The 20031-nt window shown below is 40.0% G+C and overlaps 1 protein-coding gene across 1 annotated transcript in view; it reads left to right on the top strand.

Annotated features, from left to right (window-relative positions):
- The window catches only part of idh2 (isocitrate dehydrogenase (NADP(+)) 2), a 29389-nt gene extending 12640 nt beyond the window's left edge, over nt 1–16749 (top strand). The window contains exons 3-11 of the mRNA XM_060853018.1: nt 516–681; nt 8330–8490; nt 10061–10204; nt 11626–11762; nt 12118–12269; nt 13290–13402; nt 14890–14987; nt 15460–15552; nt 16391–16749. Of these exons, the coding sequence (XP_060709001.1) occupies nt 516–681; nt 8330–8490; nt 10061–10204; nt 11626–11762; nt 12118–12269; nt 13290–13402; nt 14890–14987; nt 15460–15552; nt 16391–16478 (1152 nt within the window). The 3' untranslated portion in view covers nt 16479–16749. The remainder of the gene's footprint in view (nt 1–515; nt 682–8329; nt 8491–10060; nt 10205–11625; nt 11763–12117; nt 12270–13289; nt 13403–14889; nt 14988–15459; nt 15553–16390) is intronic.
- Nucleotides 16750–20031: the final 3282 nt, after the last annotated feature.

Here is a 20031-nt window from a genome sequence, read left to right as displayed (position 1 = left end):
ATGCTATAGTAAGGAAAGATGCAAGGTGCCATTTTACATTAGCCTCAGCAAAAATGTTAATCTGAAGTTTAGTACTTTTTCTCAAGCATCCCTGGAATGAGGGATGCTGTGGTCACCTATTTGGCTTTGGTAACTTAACCAAATTGAATCATAGTACAATCAGTTGTGCTATAAACATTTATGTTTTCGTGTGATCCAATGTTAAGCAAATTGTTTGATAGCAGCAACATTTAAACTAATGGGGCTGGAATTGTGTTATAACCAATACACGCTTTAAAACGTCATGCTTTAGAAAGTGTCCCCAATTCATCAATAGTGTTAGAGAATTTGTTAATGAAATGTGTGTTATAGTAGAACGACCTGTATTTGATCCATTGTCACAGGACTGACACGGATTTTAAGGAATGCACGTTGTACTCTAGAGATCTTGATTTGATTTTTTACTTTTAGTCAGGAGGGTTCTTATTCTAATATCTTCCAAACCTGAATATTGCTGATAGTAAAACCTTTTTCAGCTCATCCTTTCGAACGTTGATGTGGAGATGAAGTATTATGATTTGGGTTTGCCACATCGGGATGCCACTGATGATCAAGTTACGATTGACTCTGCACTCGCAACCCAGAAGTATCACGTTGCAGTCAAGTGTGCCACTATCACTCCTGATGAGGACCGAGTAATAGGTAAAGGTTTCCTTTGTCCTTCGTTTTAAGCTGTGTTCATGCGTAGAATCAAAATCACTGCTAAGATTTATTTCAATACAGTACATCTTTATGACAAGCTAAAGGTATTGGTTTGCCTTATGTTGATAATTATAGTTCATTTTATTTCACTGCAAATGAGTTTTATAAGGACCATAATGTTGATCTTTTAACTTTGTCTTTTTTTAAATTTATACTTCAGTTTTTGTACTTGGGTGTCTTTGATGTGGTGGGATTCGTACCTCTGAAAGACCTTGGACGAGTACAGATCTAGGTAGACTCTTCAGTTGAGGGAGTCTGCAACTATAAAGGGGTTGTCTTATGAATTGGTGAGCTGCCTTCTGTACTCTTAATAAATGTAAACTCTTTCAAGGCACCTTTTCAACAGGAAAGTTCTCCAATTCTTGATCAATATTTATCACTCCCTTTTCAAAACGTGCATTACCCAATTTCTCATTGCTGTGATGTTGCAGAGTAAACAGACTGTTGTGATTCCTGAAGTTAGAATTCTGGCCTCACCAGTCTCCCTCATTGTTTAGGGTCTTTCAAATTCATTAGCTGCTGTTTTAGTATTTAGTGGGTTTGTGGGCTACCATGCAGCCAAGGGTCTGAGTAATCTGGCAGTCATTTCTGAGATGTCTTTGATGTAGGAGAGAGTGGCTCAGGTTTCTGGACGTGTTTTGTCTGCTTGTTTGGGTTTGTTGACAGACAATGAGCAAAACTAACGTCATATACAAAATACCATGCAAGGACTGTAACTAACACTACATTGGACAAACAGGCAGAAAACTAGACGCCAGGATACATGAACACCAACTAGCCTCAAAGAGGCATGACCCTTTCTCACTAGTATCCTCACATACGGATGTGGAAGGACACCACTTCGACTGGGACAACACATCCATCCTAGGACAAGTCAAACAAAGACACGCACAAGAATTCCTAGAAGTATGGCATTCCAACCAGAACTCTATCAACAAACAGAGTTAGACCTCATCTACCACCCCCTGAGAAAAGGAACAGGAAGTGACTTTGCCATAGGAAATAACATCACCACAGGAAATTACATCACCAACCCAAACATTTCAATAGAAAGCAGGAATTTTCAGCATTGCTTTGCATGAGGTCCACTGAAGATGTTACCTGGTAAGGTAATGAAACATCTGGAAATGAACCTTTCAGCTCAGTGAACAAACCTACATCCGCATCAATGAGTGTAAGATGTTGCGTACCAGATGCAATTTTGTCCAACTACTGTTAAGCAAAACACTTTATTTTTGTACTCCAGTTAAAATAGACAAAGTTTTTAAAAATCTTAACTGTAACTGTAAAAATCTTAACAAAATAATCGATATATTGACTACTAATTAACTGTTTTAGTATAGATCTGCTATAATTTGGTAGTTCTGTTCTTGCGCAATCCTGTATTATAAGAAAATGCATAATAGCAACACAATTTAAACTAATGGGACTGGAATCGTATTATCAATAATGCTTTAAAAGTTCACGCTATAGAAACATTGTCCCCAATTTCGCTAATGTGTTATAGCGAATTCACATTAACAAAGCGTGCATTATAGCGCAATGATCTGTATCATAACGCACAAACACACCCTTGGTGAAGGCAAATTCAGTAAAATAAGTTGTCCAATGAGCAATTCTAGCAGCAGGAAGTGAACTCTGCTTTTAGCTGAAACAGAAAAGAGTTTCCACATCCAGCTTCAAGACGCCAGCAACTGCTATTAAAATCTAAAACTAAAAATCCTGGTTTTGTGAGAACTTGACCCCACTCATTCAGTTTGGCTTTGAGCAGACTGCTTGTCACTTCTGTCTCGACCTTCCTTCATAAAAGACAAAATATACCTGTTAAAGCCATAGTTTTGTCACACCCCCCCCCCCCTTAAAATATAGAAAGATAGCCTTTAGTTTTACATTATTTGTACAGTACAATCCATTAACTCTAAGCATGCACACATTCACTGGTTCCTGATGATGGGCTTTTGCCCGAAATGTCGATTTTTCCTGCTCCTCTGATGCTGCCTGCCCTGCTGTGCGTTTCCAGCACCACTCTAATCTATTCACTGCTGCAGTCTATTTCAATCTTTTTTTCCCCCCACCATCCAATTCCAATACCACCACCACCACCCTCCATCAAACTGACAACAAATTGGCAGTTACCTTCTCTCTTCCTGCCCATGCATGATTTTCAAATTGTATGGCTGATGAAGGTACCTGCCCAAGACAATGACCGACCACCTCGGATGCTGCTTGATCTGTGCATCTTTCAGCATCACACTTTGTCAACTCTGTCCAGCTTTTGCAGTCCTCACTATCGCCTAAATTGAATAGCTGCATGATAAGCTCCAATACAGTTTGGAATTTGTCAAAACTTAATGGGTTACGATTAGTATAGACAACTGTCTCAGGTGCATTACTGGAAATATAAATGTTGAAATGTTGCAACGCCAGCACCAAACGCAAGGTCTCCTTCTCAGTTGTGGAATATTTGATTCAATTTTGTGGAAAAATACTCAATCGATCTTGTCGTCCTCTTGCAAGAATACAGCATTGACACCTACATCACTCCCATAGCTATCTTGAATGGCTTGCGTAAGTAGGTGTGGTTAACACAGGAGTAGTGGTTTACACAGATTTCAGGCTGTCAAATATCTTATGACATTTCTCCATCTATTGAAATTTTCTGCACTTCAAGTCAATCAGTGGAACAACCATGTTGCTAAAATGGAGTGTAAGTTTCTAATAAAACCACTCAATCCCATGAGTTGTAGTCTTTCCCTCTTTGGTGGAATGGGAAACTCCCCAGTGACCTTTGTTTTCACATCCTGTGGAGCCAACTGACCATATTCGATAACATGGCCCAGAAATGTGACTTAGGCTTTTGCAAACTTTCTCTCAGGTCGCCAAGCCTGTCTCTTGAAGACTATCAAACAATTCCAATAAATGCTGCAAATGTTCCTTCAATGTGTGACTAAAGATCACCAGATTTTTGATGTGTACACAATAATCCTGAAATGATTTTATTGGTTAGTCTTTGAAATGTGGCTGGTGTTTTTTTTTCATGCCAAATGGTGTGATTTTAAACTGGTATTGGGCGAAAGTGAGGACTGCAGATGCTGGAGATTAGTGCCCAAGTTTAGAGTGGTGCTGGAAATGCACAGCACATCAGGCAGTATCCAGGGAGCAGGAAAATCTGTTTCGGGTAGGAGCCCTTCATCAGGAATGAGGCTGGGAGCCTCCAGTGGAGAGGGAGTGGGGCAAGGGAGAAAGTAGCTGGGAGTGCAGTAGGTGGATGGAGGAAGGCGTATAGGTGATAGGTCCAAGAGGAGGGTTCTACGGATAGGTGGGAAGGAAGATTGATGAGTGGGACAGGTCATGAGGATGATACTGAGCTGGAAGTTTGAAACTGGGGTAAGATGGGGGGAGGGGAAATAAGGAAACTGGTGAAGTTCACGTTGATGCCGTGGGGTTGAAGGGTTCTGAGGTGAAAGATGAGGCGTTCTTCCTCTAGGCATCGGGTGGTGGTGGAGGCGACCCAGGACCCACAAGTCGTCAGCCGAGTGGGAGGAGGGTATTGAAATATTCGGACATGGGGTGGTGTGATTGATTAGTGCAGGTGTCAGTGATGTTCCCTGAAGTGTTCTGCGCGAAGGCGTCCAGTCTCCCTAATGTAAAGGAGACCGCATCGGGGTCAACACGTGCAATAAAGGACATTTGTGGAAGTGCAGGTGAAACTTTGGATGTGGAAGGCTCCTTTGGGGCTTTGGATGGAGGTGAGGGGGTGGGGGTGTGGATGCAAGTTTTGCAATTCCTACAGTGGGAGGGGACGGTACTAGGAGGGGAGGGTGGGGGGCATGGACCTGACCAGGTAGTCACAGAGGGACCGGTCTTTGCAGATGTGGTGGGGAGGGAATTGTATCCCTGATGGGATCCATTTGTATGTGTCGGAAATGTTGGTGGGTGATGTGGTTTACGCAGAGGTTGGTGGGGTGGAAGGTGAGGATCCAGAGGGGTTCTGTCTTTGTTGTGGTTGCAGGGGTGGGGTTTGAGGGTGGAGGTGCAGGACGTGGATGAGGTGTTGGAGGGCATCTTCAACCACATGGGAGGGGCAATTACAGCCTTTAAAGAAGGTGGCCATCTGGTGTGTTTTCTGGTGGAACTGGTTCTCCTGGGAGCTGATACGCTGGAGGCAGAGGAATTTGGAATATGAATGGCATTCTTGCAGGAGGTAGGGGGAGGTGTAATCCAGGGAGTCAGTGGGTTTGTAAAAGATGTCTGAGTCGGTCGTCGTTGATGGAGAGGTCTAGGAAGGGGACCTCTCTATCTTTCTTTCCCTATCAAAATATCTTTTTGGCCATATTCACACGACAATTTTTTTTCTCTGGCGTTTGCCTCGAATAATGCCCCTCACTCAATTTTCTTTTGAGGCCCCCTAAACCTTGTCTTTAAATGTTCAATGACTATGGGAAATAACACTGACACTATCTCTTTTAGCAAAAGTACAAATTTTGATCACTTGTCTGCTTCCTGTTTCATAGCATTTGAAAGTAGCACAGCATGTTGTCCGCCAATTCACCTGCTGTATTTAATCTTTCCCTAAAATTTGCCATCGGACAAATATGTGCCCTCTGAATTTTCTCACCAATTTATCTGAAATGAATTTGTGGCTTTCACTTCATGCCCAAAAACTGTTTCGAGTGGGTTGAATTTAGTTGATTTGTCAGGTGCATTCCTAACTGCAAAAATTAGCATGGCATTCCTTCTATCCCAATCCTCTCTATAGTCTGGACCATAAGCCCTGTGGTCTTTTAAAGTTTGATGCCATTTTAATGCTTTGTGATTCTGAATGGTATGGAGTGAATTTGAATTACAGTACCTTATTTCTAAGTTTTCATGACTTTCATGAATAACTTTGTAAAATTTGACCTTGATCCAATATGTAGCTTTTATTTTTTTAAAAAACTGAGTAATTTCTCTACAAGCCTTTTTAGCTGTGATAGAATGACCTCTGAAAATTTAGTAGACATGCCCATTGTGGTGAAAAATACTGATTCCCACTTTTTGGTTTAGGTAGGGGTCTTACACAATTTTGACCCTTAAAAGATTCTTCAAATATGGGAATGGGTATTAAGCATGCTGGTTTTATCACTGCCTAAGATTTTCCAATTACTTGACACAAATGATATTTAGCAAAATTCAGCCACATTTGTATGCAGTCCAATCAAATGAAAATGTTTTTATATTTTGATTTGAATTTTTCTTAATCCTAAATGACCCCCATCTATTAGTAATTCATGTGCTATCTGCAATATCACCTTTCTATTACCCACTGGTAATGCAACTTCTTGTACATCTGTCCCTTTCTCATCTGCTTGAATGTGATGGTCTCCATTTCTCATCAAGGCTTCATTTTTCCTCATCAGTTTGAGTAAATGTAGTTTCTGGTCATTGAAGTTGTTTCCAAATCTGTGTTTTTTGATTTCTCCTAGTTTCAACTGTGGCTTTATGATGTTACCACACAGAGGGAAAATCACAGGATATACCTGCTGTAGTACCTCAGTTGCCTGACTTGTTTTTTTTTCTCTACAAGCTTTTCAACCACTGTGTGCATCACTCCCACCTGTGATCCAGCTGCATCATTCCCAAGGATAAATTGCAACTGAGAATTTCTGTATTAATCCAGCCACAGCTTCACTTTTCACAGGGCACTCCAATCTCATTTTATTATAATGCAACATTCTTCTTATGAATTCCAAATATTACCACTTTATTCTACAATACTCCTTCTGAATTACATATATCTCAGCATCAAAGATTAACTTGCTCCTGTATCTGTTAAAAGCATAATTTCTTTACTTGCTACTCCATACATGGGAAAGCTTTACCCATGCAAGATCTAGCACTTTCTTCTCAACCAATCCCTGGTCAAGTTGCACTTGGTGCAGCTTTTTAGTTTCCACTGGGCTTTCCTTTTACCGCTTCATCAAAACTCATTGGCGTCTCTAGTTTTCCTACATCTGTCTTCCCAGTGCCTTTTGTAAACCCCAAATGATTTCGCGTCACCTACTTTACAACAGCAAAAATATCTGAATTATTTTTAACTTCCTTTCCCCCTCGTGAATTTCCAGTTTACCAGGACACATCACTTGGAATTGTGGAATAATATCAGTGTGTTCTGCTATGAAGACTGCAATGTATTTTCAAAAAGCTCTTACTGAATTTTTTTGTTACTTGTTATCTTTTGGGGTTTTTTTTAGATTAAAATCTTTCCTTTTTGTTTAGTACTAATATTTCAGTTGTTTCCTTCAATTTTGATGGTCTCCTTAACTTCCTTTCCTTATAGTTTATCCCCTTCCTAAAATCTATCTTCCTTCTTCAGTAAGAGATGTCTGTGCTCAGTGAACTTGTTTTTAATGTGTATATATTGAAACATTTTCACTTTTTTCCATTGGCGCAAACCAAAAAAACGTTCTATACAAAAGTACAGAAGAATAGAAAAATATTGTACTGTAACATGAATAATAGGCAGTTTATTCTTATGATAAGTTAACTCATTTACTTAAACCAAATTAGCACAAACTCAAAATAAATAAATCAACATTAAATCAAATCACATCCAGTAAACTTAAATTACACTACATTGTACTATAGTGCATTGCTCCATTTGCCACACCTCCAACAAGGTTCCCATCCACAGGTGACCTTGTAGAGGTCTACAAAGTCATGAGGGGCTTGGATAGGATAAATAGACACAGTCTCTTCCCTGGAGTGGGGAGTCCAGAACTAGAGGGCATAGGTTTAGGGTGAGAGGGGAAAGATGTAAAAGAGACTTAAGGGGCAACTTTTTCACGCATAGGGTGGTGTGTGTATGGAATGAGCTGCTAGAGGAAGTGGTGGAGGCTTGTATAATTGCAACATTTTAAAAGGCATCTGGGTGGGCATATGAATAGGACGGGTTTGGTGGATATGGGTTTGGTGGATATGGGCCGGGTGCTGGCAGGTGGGACTAGATTGAGTTGGGATATCAGATTGGCATGGGCGAGTTGGACCAAAGGGTCTGTTTCCTTCATGTACATGTCTATGACTCTGATTATACCTGTATTTAAAATGTCACTGGTATTTAGAAAAGGCTGCCACGTCATATAAAGTTACTCTGTTCTGTGGTGCGCCATACTTGTCAGGTTGTCATGAGGGACGTGCTCTGTCACAAATCTGCACCAACCTGGCGCCGTTTCTGATATCCAATGCATTAGGGTGTTTTTCGTCACGCAGTGCGTAACAATGTTGAATAACCTCTTCCCATGCTCACCCAAAGAAGGAAGGTTCGGTAGCCTCAAAAGGAGGGACACCAGACCTTCCCTAACTTCCACTCCCAGGATCCTCTCCAGCTCATTCACTATGCCCCCCCCCCCCCCAGTATCCACGGATCGTGTAAAAGAACAATACATGAACAAAAAACTGGATGATTTAAATTTTTAAATTTAGCCTGCTTCATACTCCCAGGTTTGACATCATTGTATGGTTATGCTAAGTTTAAAATGTTATTGTAAATGCATTGCAATTCTCAGTATTTCTTGTTTTGTAAAACTTATTGAAAATCTGGCTTTCGCAGAATTTAAACTGAAGAAAATGTGGAAGAGTCCGAATGGTACAATCAGAAACATTTTGGGTGGTACTGTCTTCCGTGAGCCTATTATCTGCAACAACATCCCTCGACTTGTTCCTGGTTGGTCTAAACCCATCACCATTGGCAGACATGCACATGGTGACCAGGTGTGTTATCTTGGTTAAGAATTAGGTTTAATTAGGGTACACTTTTAAATGCTGTGCAAGGAGGGTTTGTGCTGCAGTGGTGGTATCCCTAACTCTTAGACAGCCCTGGATTCAAATCGTATATCTTTGAGACATCAACATGTCCGAACAGGTTGATTTTTTTAAAGTATGTTTTGAGACCATTCGTGTAAATGAGACTAATTTATTGATAACTATTCAGTTCTTATGGGGCAGGATTTGATTGAAAGTGCCCTATTTCATGATACTGAGAACTGATACTGGTGGTGAGTCACACTTTCATAGGAAAAGCTGCTTATGCTCTTTCCTTATAGACATGCTGACTTTACCTGATGCATTAAAATGAAATGCTCTCCATTGTTTATCAGTTAGTTTAGTGGCCAGAGGACAAAAGCTTTTGTGAATTCTGAGCTTGTTTGCTGTCAAATGACAGGTTAACCACCTCTTCGTGGTCAATACCTACATTTTGTAGTTTTCACTCCTTTTGAAGGGATTTGGTGGGTTTCTTGAATGGAACAGATGTATCAACGCTACCTCAATTGTCGAGTAATAAAGAGAATGAACAAGTGATATTAGCCCCAAAAACATCCATAAACCGTATAGATGTTGATGCTGCAATAAGTTAGAATTCACGTGAAGCGGCTGGGTTTTTGCCAAGGACCATTCGTGGCTTGACACTCTTGGCAGTCACAGTTCATTGAATGCTACCTACTCGAAGTAGTAATCATTTAGTGCTGCTACCAGTGGGTATTGGTAGTGTGATCATTCATTGTGGCTGATTATACCTGTCTGATGTTTAAAAGGGTGTGATATGCCAAAAAATGTTGTTTCTAACAGTAGCAACATAAATGCAGCATTTTAACCTGACTTCCCTGGGTGTATGGCATTTTGACTGTATCCATAGAGCACTGCATGGTGCCTTTCCAAATTCAAATGGCTTCATTAGAACAGTGAGGAAGCCGTTCTGTAACCACTGACTTAAAGACTGAGCTAATACAGAATGCTGCCTTAGTATTAGTAGAATTAGTCAAACTTTTTCTGAAGAAAGAAATTAGTTGTGATCCATGTAATAATCAACCTTGTGATTTATGAAGTGTTTATCTGTTTCCCCTGCAGCTCAAAGGGAGTGGGAAATTGCTTTATCTAAGTAATGACAGAAGTGTAGACTAAAGTGTGCGTGTTTCATTTAATCTAATCTGCTTTGATTACACCAGCTTATCAATGCTTCTGACCACTTGAGATTTTCCATTTTGATAACGTAGCGTGACTATCCTTGCCTTTTTAATGTATGTTTGCACTTTCACTTGAAAATATTATGTCTTTGAAATGAGAAATTACTGTGCTCTATTATTCATATTTGGGCTTGGCATCTTAAGGTGTTACTCCTTTTTAATATAATCCCTCTGTTTGTTTGTATTTCTTGAGCATTCTCTGCTTTCCATCAGAGCAGAGGGAAGCTTTCCATTAATGTTGAGGTGTTACTGCCACCTTCAGTTACACTATTCAAGAATGTGTACTCCTGTACCTACCATCAGCTTTATTTTCCTTGCAGTACAAAGCTACAGATTTTGTGGTGGACAAACCTGGTCAATTCAAGTTGGTCTTCACTCCAAAGGATGCCAGTGCTGCCAAGGAGTGGGAGGTATATAACTTTCCTGGAGGTGGTGTTGGAATGGGCATGTACAACACTGATGAGGTAAGTGATTCTTGTGTGTAGTCACAATTATTGGAAGTTCTTTTGATTTTTTTTTCACTCACTTTGGAGTAAGGGTGGGAGTTTCCACCTTTGCTTTTTAATTGCTGTGTCCCTCAGTAAGATGGGGCCACTGCCTTTTCCTAAAAAAAAACAATTCTCAAATTTGCTGTTCTTTGATATTGTGCACCTCTTAATATCATGACAGTCTGGCTTTCAAGTGAATGTGTCTTTTGCTCTTGTTGGAACAGTTTTATACACTTTATAGACTTTCCACATTTGACCTTTTTAAGATCCCATACCAATGTAATTTCTTTGTTTAATGTTTATGGTTGCAGATATGTTTTTGGAGTTGTGATTTTTATATACTGTATGAAACATAAAGGGATCTTATGTCATCTACCTGTTATCTGGCCTGGTTTGTAAGTTGCTCACCCTTGAAGATTATAGTAACAGCATTTAATTCTCAGTATCCTGGGAAGGGGTCAAGAAGATTGGGGTTACAAGTGATTTAAATTTTAAATTATCTATCTTTTGAGAGTTGATGCCTAATAGCCTGTCACAAATTTCTTTCTGGTTAGAAATCCCACGTGATTCATTTAAGTGACTTTTAAAATATCAGTCTCCCAAACATGTTCACCCAAGTGAGACCAAAGGCATCTATGGTTTGTCAAGTGGGAAAGTAGATGGAAGCTTATCGTGAGATTAAGAAACAAAGTTTGATTGAAACCAGGCTGGATAATTTACTGTATTGTGCTAGACCAGGAATGTCTAGGAAAGGCTTCACTGAAAAAGCTCAGAATTCTGTTATCGGACTGGGAAAGTGAATCAGGTCCTCTTACCAAAAATCCCTTTGGGCAGGGTCTTAAAACATTGAATCACTAAAGGGAGAATGGATAGTTTTTGTAAAATAGTGTGGTTTGTAGGTAACATTTTTTTTAATTGCATAGTGTTTAATTAATGGTGCCATAGCCTCTTTTGTTACAGTAATGCTTAAAGTAGAATCTTGCTGTTATCCTTTTACCAATAACAAAATTTGAATGATTTTAGTTATTGGGGTCAACAAGATTCTTATGGCCCCTAATTTTGAATCTCCCACAGATGGAACACCTCTGCACCTGATGTTCAATGACTTGAAATTGTGTAGTTGGAAATTTTTGATCAGTACCTCATTGAAGGAAGGTATTAAAGGAACACCAAATTTCTGCATGAAACAGTTTGTAGAGCCTTATCTGAGTGAAGATGAGAATTTTCTGGGTGAATCTGCAAGTTTAGAAGCTGAACTGGAAGCAGTATAGAGGCAGACAATCTCTCTCCACCAGCTGTGCCCTAACAAAGGGTGGGTAATGACCTTAAATGTGATTCCAAATTGAGGAGTGGCTCTGAAATGTTCCAATTAAACATTTCTCTGGCTGTTTTTTCAGTCCATCAATGGTTTTGCACACAGCTGCTTTCAGTATGCCTTGCAGAAGAAGTGGCCACTCTATATGAGCACCAAGAATACTATTCTAAAGGCTTATGATGGACGCTTCAAAGACATTTTTGAGGAGGTTTTTCAGCAGTAAGTATTTTTGTTTTTTTTTCCTTGATCAGTCAAGAATTTAAGACACCGAACCAGAATTTAAATTTAATTTTTGCATGTGTTGGAGGTGTAGCATTGGATACCTTTTTTTTTTGAAGGTTTTAACTGTAATCTTAACTGTTCTAGTGCGATTTACACTAAAGGCAGCCAATGCGAAATAGTGGAAGCATCTCCATGTTTAAATAGATAACGTTGTCACTAATTCCACAGAGGTGGATGACAAATGGATTGCGCGGTCTGTAGGAAAGATGGGAGCAAAGAACCAATGGTTATCACCTGAAATAATTGCCACCGTACAGGTTATGCTGATCTGCCATTTATACTCTCTTTGCAGGAAATACAAAGGAGACTTTGAGAAGGCTGGTATATGGTATGAGCATCGTCTTATTGATGACATGGTTGCTCAAGTGCTGAAGTCCTCTGGTGGTTTTGTTTGGGCCTGCAAGAACTATGATGGTGATGTACAGTCTGATATTCTGGCTCAAGGTGATTTTTTTTGTCTTCCATTTAAGAGAAAGCTATCTGCAGACATTAATAAAATTTAATAGATATCTTATTTAGACTCTTTTTTTAGATTAGACTTAGATTAGACTTACAGTGTGGAAACAGGCCCTTCGGCCCAACAAGTCCACACCGACCCGCCGAAGCGCAACCCACCCATACCCGTACATTTACCCCTTACCTAACACTACGGACAATTTAGCTTCGCCAATTCACCTGAACCGCACATCTTTGGACTGTGGGAGGAAACCGGAGCACCCGGAGAAAACCCACGCAGACACAGGGAGAACGTGCAAACTCCACACAGTCAGTCGCCTGAGTCGGGAATTGAACCCGGGTCTACAGGCGCTGTGAGGCAGCAGTGCTAACCACTGTGCCACCGTGCCGCCCACAGGGATCTCTTGTTACTGGAGTCCCCTCAGCCCTGACCATACTAGCTGAACTATACCACCTTACCTCAGCTGAAGTAAGGTAGCATTTGGGAATTTTTTGGCAAGGTTTTCTAACATCTGTTATTGCCAAATGAGAAAACACTGTTGACTCTTCAGATTGTATTTTCTACCCAAAATTTAACCAATAGCTATGTTCAAGGTTAACAAGTTTTTGGCCACTCAGAATTGGAGGATGTAGACTTAAAATAAACCCAATCAGATGCTAAAGATCTGAAACAAAAAAGTTGGAGAAACTCAGCCGGTCTGGCAGCATCCCTGGAGAGAAAGCAGAGTCAACGTTCATCTTTGCTCTTCGGAAGCCTTTTGAAGAGTCATCTTCACTGAACTCTATTGACTTTGCTTTCTCTCCATTGATACTGTCAGACCTGCTGAGTTTTTCCAATTATTTGTTTTCCGGGATGTTGGCAAGAAAATGAAACAGAAGATCATCTATGATCATGTTGAATGATGAAGCAGGCCTGGATCATATCTTGAAGCATTCAGATGGGAATCTTCAAACTGAATTCTGAACACTGTCTGCCCATCCCTTCATATACGCTTTCTTTTCCTTTAGGATTTGGCTCTCTTGGCTTAATGACCTCTGTTTTGGTTTGCCCTGATGGAAAGACGATTGAAGCAGAGGCAGCTCATGGTACAGTCACACGCCACTACAGAGAACACCAGAAGGCAAGATTGAGACTCATAACAAAGTTATGCTGGATTTAGTATTTTAACTATTGCAGACAGTGTTTCAGGTGGCACCAAATCTCAATGCTTATAAAAGAAATTATTGATTAATCAAAATTTTGCAACTGGGAGCCTGCTATCCCAAGTATTAGCAATTGTTTATAGGAGTAGGGCAGCAAGATGCTTTCATTTTACTCCCACTTTGTCTGCAAGTCTGTTTATTTAGTCTTGAAACATTTCCTCCCTACAATTCCTCTCAGCCATGAATGATTCAGAGTTGATACTTCATCACACTGCGACTGTGAGATGGAGAGATCTGACTCTAGTCGGTGTTCATTCTTAGTTCCCCTTGGAGAGCTAAAATAACACTTCTCTGAAACCCCTGTTAAGGCACTCCACAATATAATTCATTTTCATTTTCATTTAACATTTATCAAAAAAAATTAATGAACAATGAAGATCTGAGTTGAATGCTTCTCATTAGAGGAAGTATTAATGAGAAGCATTCAACTTCCTCTAATGAGAAGCATTCAACTCAGATCTTCATTGTTAATATAGTATTAATATAGACTTTGGCTTTTAGTGGCATGTTTTGGTGTAATTAATTGCTGTAATTAATTAATACAGCAGCAAATTTCTTTTTCTAGCCTTTTGCAATGCTCTGTTCACCTGGTGAGTGTGCAACTCTATTGGGCCACCCCAGAATCAAAGTCTTGAAGGAGCAAAATACATTCTAACTAGTTGTTCTGCACAATCCTTCTGTTGTCATGCTTATTCTCTGCTACTTGTGAATAGATTATACAGATTTAAAAGTACTTTCTCTGAATCACTTAGGTCAATTTATTTTGAGTTCATCTCAACATTTGGAACAATATAACTGTGCTTATAGATTTTGCTTAATTTTGATTGTAGAATGGATTAAATTTAGTTTTGTTCAGTTAAATATTACTACCTTCAGACTAATTGGATCCAACTTAAAATGGGCATTATATCCACAATCCTTGATCTTGACGTAATACACTCCTTTAATAAAATTGTTATTGTGGATATTTATAACAGATCTTCACCGCACATTAGACGGTTTGAGTCTGTGCTGGTTCTGGAACTATTTGGGTTAGACTTCTATTTTTTTTTCCTACTGATTTTCCCCAGTGCACACCTATTTTTATCCAATTCCCTCTTTGAAAGTTGACTATTGAACTTTGTCATAATGGTCTAGACCTTAATTCAAGGCCTTCTGGTTTTTGTCAGTCGTCACAAATCCATCTGGTTACTGAAACACTAACCATTTTGCTCATTTCCCATTTCCAAATGTTCTGTAGTTGTATTTAGATGGTAAACTGTTTTGCAAGATCTTAGTGGTTAGTTCTATCTGAGTTCATCTCTCCTGAAATTGTGAAGTCTTAAACTCTGCAGCTTCAGTGAAGGAGTGCTGTACTAATCACTTGGTAGGAGTTGGCTAGTCTTACCATTTTCCAATGTTGCAGGGCAATCCTACCAGTACGAATCCCATTGCGAGCATTTTTGCTTGGACTCGAGGCCTTGAACACCGTGGGAAGCTGGATGGCAATCAAGAACTCATCAGGTAAGACAGGATCGTGGGTTGGTATTTCATGATGCAGACCAAGGGTGTTCTTTTTAATGTTAGCTCATAAGTTTACATGTTATGTGCAGTTCTGATTAGTTGAAAAACTTGAACCACACTGACAAGCTTATTCTGCACCTCTCCTGGCTACATTTGCACTGGACACTGACAAATCAGTTTAATTTCTGTTCCCGAGGCTTTGTATAAAAGTATTGACTTAATGCTTGTTCTCTTTCTGGTGTTGTCTCATTACTGAACAGAGGAGATCAAGCTCACTGTATAATGATTTGAGGTTGTGAATATTGTAATCATCAACAGTTAGCCAGGAGGAACACTGAACCTAAGATGAAGTTAACTTTGAGTATTGACTACTGAAGATATTAATATTGTGATTCATTGTTTTTGTGTCCTGGCACAATAATTTTGTTTAATATTAATTCAAATGTACTGTAACCTTGATTTTATTTTCAAGGTTTTCCCAGACATTGGAACAGGTGTGTGTTGAAACGGTTGAAAGTGGCATCATGACTAAAGATCTGGCTGGTTGTATCCATGGTCTCAGTCAGTAAGTTGTACTTTGTATAAAATTGACATATTCTTCATGTGCTGAACTTAAATGAAACCTAGTGCCTAGTTTAGTGATCCAGAGTTATAGTTTGGAATGAATTCATCTGCACTGGTCACAAGCCAAAAAGAGCTGTCTTCCCATCTCCACCTCCTAACAATGCCTCAAATCAAGCTGTCAGTTCCTGTTGGCAGTTCAGCATTTCTGGGTACAAATCCCTATGATAAAAAAGACAGGGAGCTAGGTTAGAATAGTTCTTAATCAACCTGTTTGGACATGCCATTCACCCTCTTATGATTTTATAGGCATCAATCAGGTCCCCCCTCAACCACCTTCTTTCTAATGAAAATAATCCTAACCTACTCAACCTCTCTTCATAGCTAGTGCCTTCCAAACCAAGCAACATCCTGGTGAACTTCCTCTGCACCCCCTCCAAGGCATCCACATCCTTTTGGTAATGTGGTGACCAGAATTGTATGTAGTATTCCAAATGTGGCCGATCCCAAGTCTCGTACATCTGTACCATGATCTGCCAACTCTTGTACTCAATACCCTGTCTGATGAAGGAAAGCATGCAGTATGCCTCCTTGACCACTTGTCTCTCTGATCTGGAAATAAGTTTAAGATTACATGTGGAAGAGGGAGAGCCATGTAAGCAGGAGACCAGATAACAGGTATTATCGATTTAAACCTGCTTTTTGCATTGACTAAGTGGGTCATGTATCTGCTTTATACCAATCCTATCTTTGTTTTGTTTTTTAAAAAACTTGTGTGATGCAAAGTTATGTTTCATTCCTGTCTCTCCCTAAGTTTAGATGTGTTCTGTTTTTCCCTTCAGCGTACGATTGAATGAGCATTATGTCAACACTACTGACTTCCTGGATGCCATAAAGAACAATTTGGATAAAGCTTTGGGCAAGAAATAGATGGTGTAAAAATTTATTTTACCTCATTTTTAACTTAAGATGAAGGTCACATCAGAAGAAGGAAGAAGCCAGTCAGTTTACTTATTTTTTTAAGTTTAAATTTATTGAGGCTAAGATTACCCAGCATGTACTGGGAGGACATTGTACAGAGAGTTTGGACTGATGTGGATTTTGTATTGTGAAACATTTCATTGAAATCTGTAATATATTTGTCACTAGGAATGAAGTTGGCATTAACAAGCAATAATAAAAAAAAATCCTTCAATGTGTATTTTCTTGTGTACTACTTTCAATTCTCAGTAATCCCAAAATTAAAATTCCTCAGTTCTATCGAGGAATGGATTAATCTTTAAGGTAAACCAGCATTAACATTGAGCATTTGTAAGCTGGTTACATGTGCACCATTACTGTTCATAAAGTGCCTGAAACCTTTCCGGTTCCAAAGCTGTCTGCTGTGTCAGCTTCAAGTTTACTTAACCTTAAAGTTTGTGTGGCTACACATATACTTAAGGGCAGTGACAAGTAATGTAGTCACCCTCTTCAAACCCGAATGAAAGCTGCCAGGAGGAGTATACAGCTGGATTAATGAACAAGTGGAGTGGTTAGGGATATAAAGAATCATAGTAAAGTACAGAAAATCATAATGAAGCATAAACAGATTGAATGACTTGTTCATATGCTGTGAATTCTAATCAAAATTAAAGACTTGTAAAACTAATCTCTACTGCTATACCAAATTATAACTTTAGTTTTATATCATTGTGTACCTAATTGTTTTTCAATTAAGGTGCAGTGAATCAAAAGGCAGATACAAACAATAAGCATTTAAGTTTGAAAGGAATATACATTTTCTTTCAGGTGGCTGACAACTATTTTATAAATCTACCTGAACTCTTGAGATGCTTGCATTGATTTTCACTATGCTGTTTTGGTTCCAGCTGTTGAATTGAGCACAGTCAAATAGTATGCTTGCCAAAATGAGTGGAAAACGTTTTAAGATTTCAGGAGGAAAGTGAATTTTAAGAAAGCTAGAATGTGGAGAGAGAATTGAAAATTATTAAGAATGCAGATAGGGTGGTTTGAGACAAAAGACAAATTAAGAAGTCTTGGTGGGGGACAAGAACTTGAGGTGAAGACTCCGACTTGGTCTGGTATCTTTAAATTCAGACTTTGAGCCATGCATATAACTCATTTTGGGCTGGACCAGTCGTGGAACATTGGTCAAAGCAGTTTAAGGAGCAAGAGGTTGATGCCCAGAATCCATATCCTTGTCAGAGCTAGAATATCTCTACAATCATCCACAATAGGCTGTAAATGTTTAAGTTGTGGGAGAATGGATTAACTTGAAGGATCCTGTTGGGTTATCAGGGGTAGTGTAATTGTCATTGCAGTTTGGAGTTAAGAATTTTTGCAGCAAGCAAAAGTTGAGAATGAGAGACACTAACTGGATTATTTGTCAACAATCTGTTGCTAGTTGAACTCTGGCCTCCATGCTGTGCTGGTGTGAATGATACCAATAGAAATGAGACAACACTTACCACTACCCTCCAAGTTAAATTCACATGTTTAAGTTTAAACAAGTGAAATGCAAGCACACCTGGCTCTTTCTCCTGACCTCTTACACAGCCATTTATTTTTAAGGAAGAGCTGCCAATTTGACCATGTCCTCTATATTTAATTCCAGATCTTTAAATGCATCACACAAATAGCCAGTGCTGCAGCAGTCAGCCCTGCATGACCAAACAGGAAAGACATAAATAACAAACACCCTTCTGGATTCATAACTGACCAAAATGCTGGACAGAAAGTGCCACTTTGCCTTTGATCCCATGGGTTAATTCTTCTTTGACCAGACTGCTATGATGGATCTTATCAAAGCTAATTATAATCAAATGCATTACCCTCAACACTCCTGGTTACCTCTGAGTATTCACCCAAGTTTGTCAAATCCTTAAATCCACACTAAACAATGCCTTTTTCCCAGTGCAAATGCTATCGTTCAGCTTTTTTTTTCTCTTAATAGCCTACCTACTAGACTGACTGGGTTGTAATTTCCTGGTCTATCCTATTACTTTAAAATAGAAGAGAATGTTGGTAGTCCTGTGGCCAGAGTTTGAAAATCTATTGCCAGAGCCTTTTTCTTCCCCTCTCAACATTCTGGGATACGTCTCATTCTGCTCTGCAGATTTATCACTCTGCTGTTAAAAACCAATTCTACCATCTCAACAGTTCTCAGCATGATGTCCATGTATGACATCCTTCTTCATGAAGATCAACATGCAATAGCCATTGAGAACAGTGCTCTTCCAATCTCTTAGCTAGCTTCCTGAAGTCAGCTTGCAGGATGTTATTGTTCTTGTCATTAGTCCCAATGTGAACCACCATCTCTGCAGCTGTCCCAAAACATCCTTGCCTCTGGCACTGAGGCAAAATGCCATGTCTACAATTGTACAAGTACCTGTCCACTCCCCTCAGTACCAGTTTCTCCTATCACTATTGCCCTTGCATTTTACTTTCTCTTCCTCGTACAGCTGGACCACTCACCTGTGCACATGCTTTGGCTGGCCTTCACAGAAGAACTGTCATCTGTTTTCCCAAGGCAAAAAAATGATTAAAATGCAGCCAGGTTCCCTTACTGCCTACCTGGTTCCTCTCCTTTAATCTTCTCAGCCCTAAGCCTAGTGTCTGCTTTTTCAAGGTGACCACATGCTATCCAGAACCCCCTCAGCCCTGTAGATACCATAGGGTCCCCAGTTGCTGCAGAGCTCAGTGCTCCAGCCAGAATGAATTCCACTTGGAGCATCTAGAGTTACACAGATAGTAAAGGTTGTGCAAATCAGGCCTGAGCTCTTCAACCAAAGCTTAACTAAATAGAGAATGGATCCTTGGTTTTATTTTGCCTGTAGTCCTAGTTTAGTGTAGACTTTAGATGTAAATTCTGTATTAGAGTGCTACTCCGGTCTGCCACATTTGCCCGTTGCTGTGCAGGAGTCCTCATCTTTCCCATTCATTCCTCTTGTAAGAGCTCTTGTATGCATTTTCCAGTGACTGAAAGCTGAGGCGTGTATGTTGTTCTGCTCCTCTTCCCTGCTCCACCCTCCTTGTCCTTTACTGTTTCTATAGTGGGGTGGCACATTAGCTCAGTGGTTAGCACTGTTGCCTCACAGCACCAGAATCCCAGGTTCTATTCTGGCCTCTGACGACTCTGTGGAGTTTGCACATACCCCTTTTCCCCGCCCCCCCCCCCCCCCCCCACCAACCAAGTGTGCGTGGGTTTTCTCTGGGTGCTCCAGTTTCTTCCCATAGTCCAAAGATGTCCAGGTCAGGTGAATTGGCCATGCTAAATTGCCCATCGTGTTAGGTGAGAAAGTGAGGTCTGCAGATGCTGGAGATCAGAGCTGAAAATGTGTTGCTGGAAAAGCGCAGCAGCTCAGGCAGCATCCACGGAACAGGAAATTCGACGTTTCGGGCATAAGCCCTTCATCAGGAATGAGGAAAGTGTGATAAAAGATAGGGAGGAGGGACTCCCTCCCTACCTCTTAGCCTGCTGGAC

This window comes from Hemiscyllium ocellatum, chromosome 39 (assembly GCF_020745735.1).
Source record: "Hemiscyllium ocellatum isolate sHemOce1 chromosome 39, sHemOce1.pat.X.cur, whole genome shotgun sequence".
Taxonomy (NCBI): domain Eukaryota; kingdom Metazoa; phylum Chordata; class Chondrichthyes; order Orectolobiformes; family Hemiscylliidae; genus Hemiscyllium; species Hemiscyllium ocellatum.
This window is presented reverse-complemented; position numbering and strand designations above follow the sequence as displayed.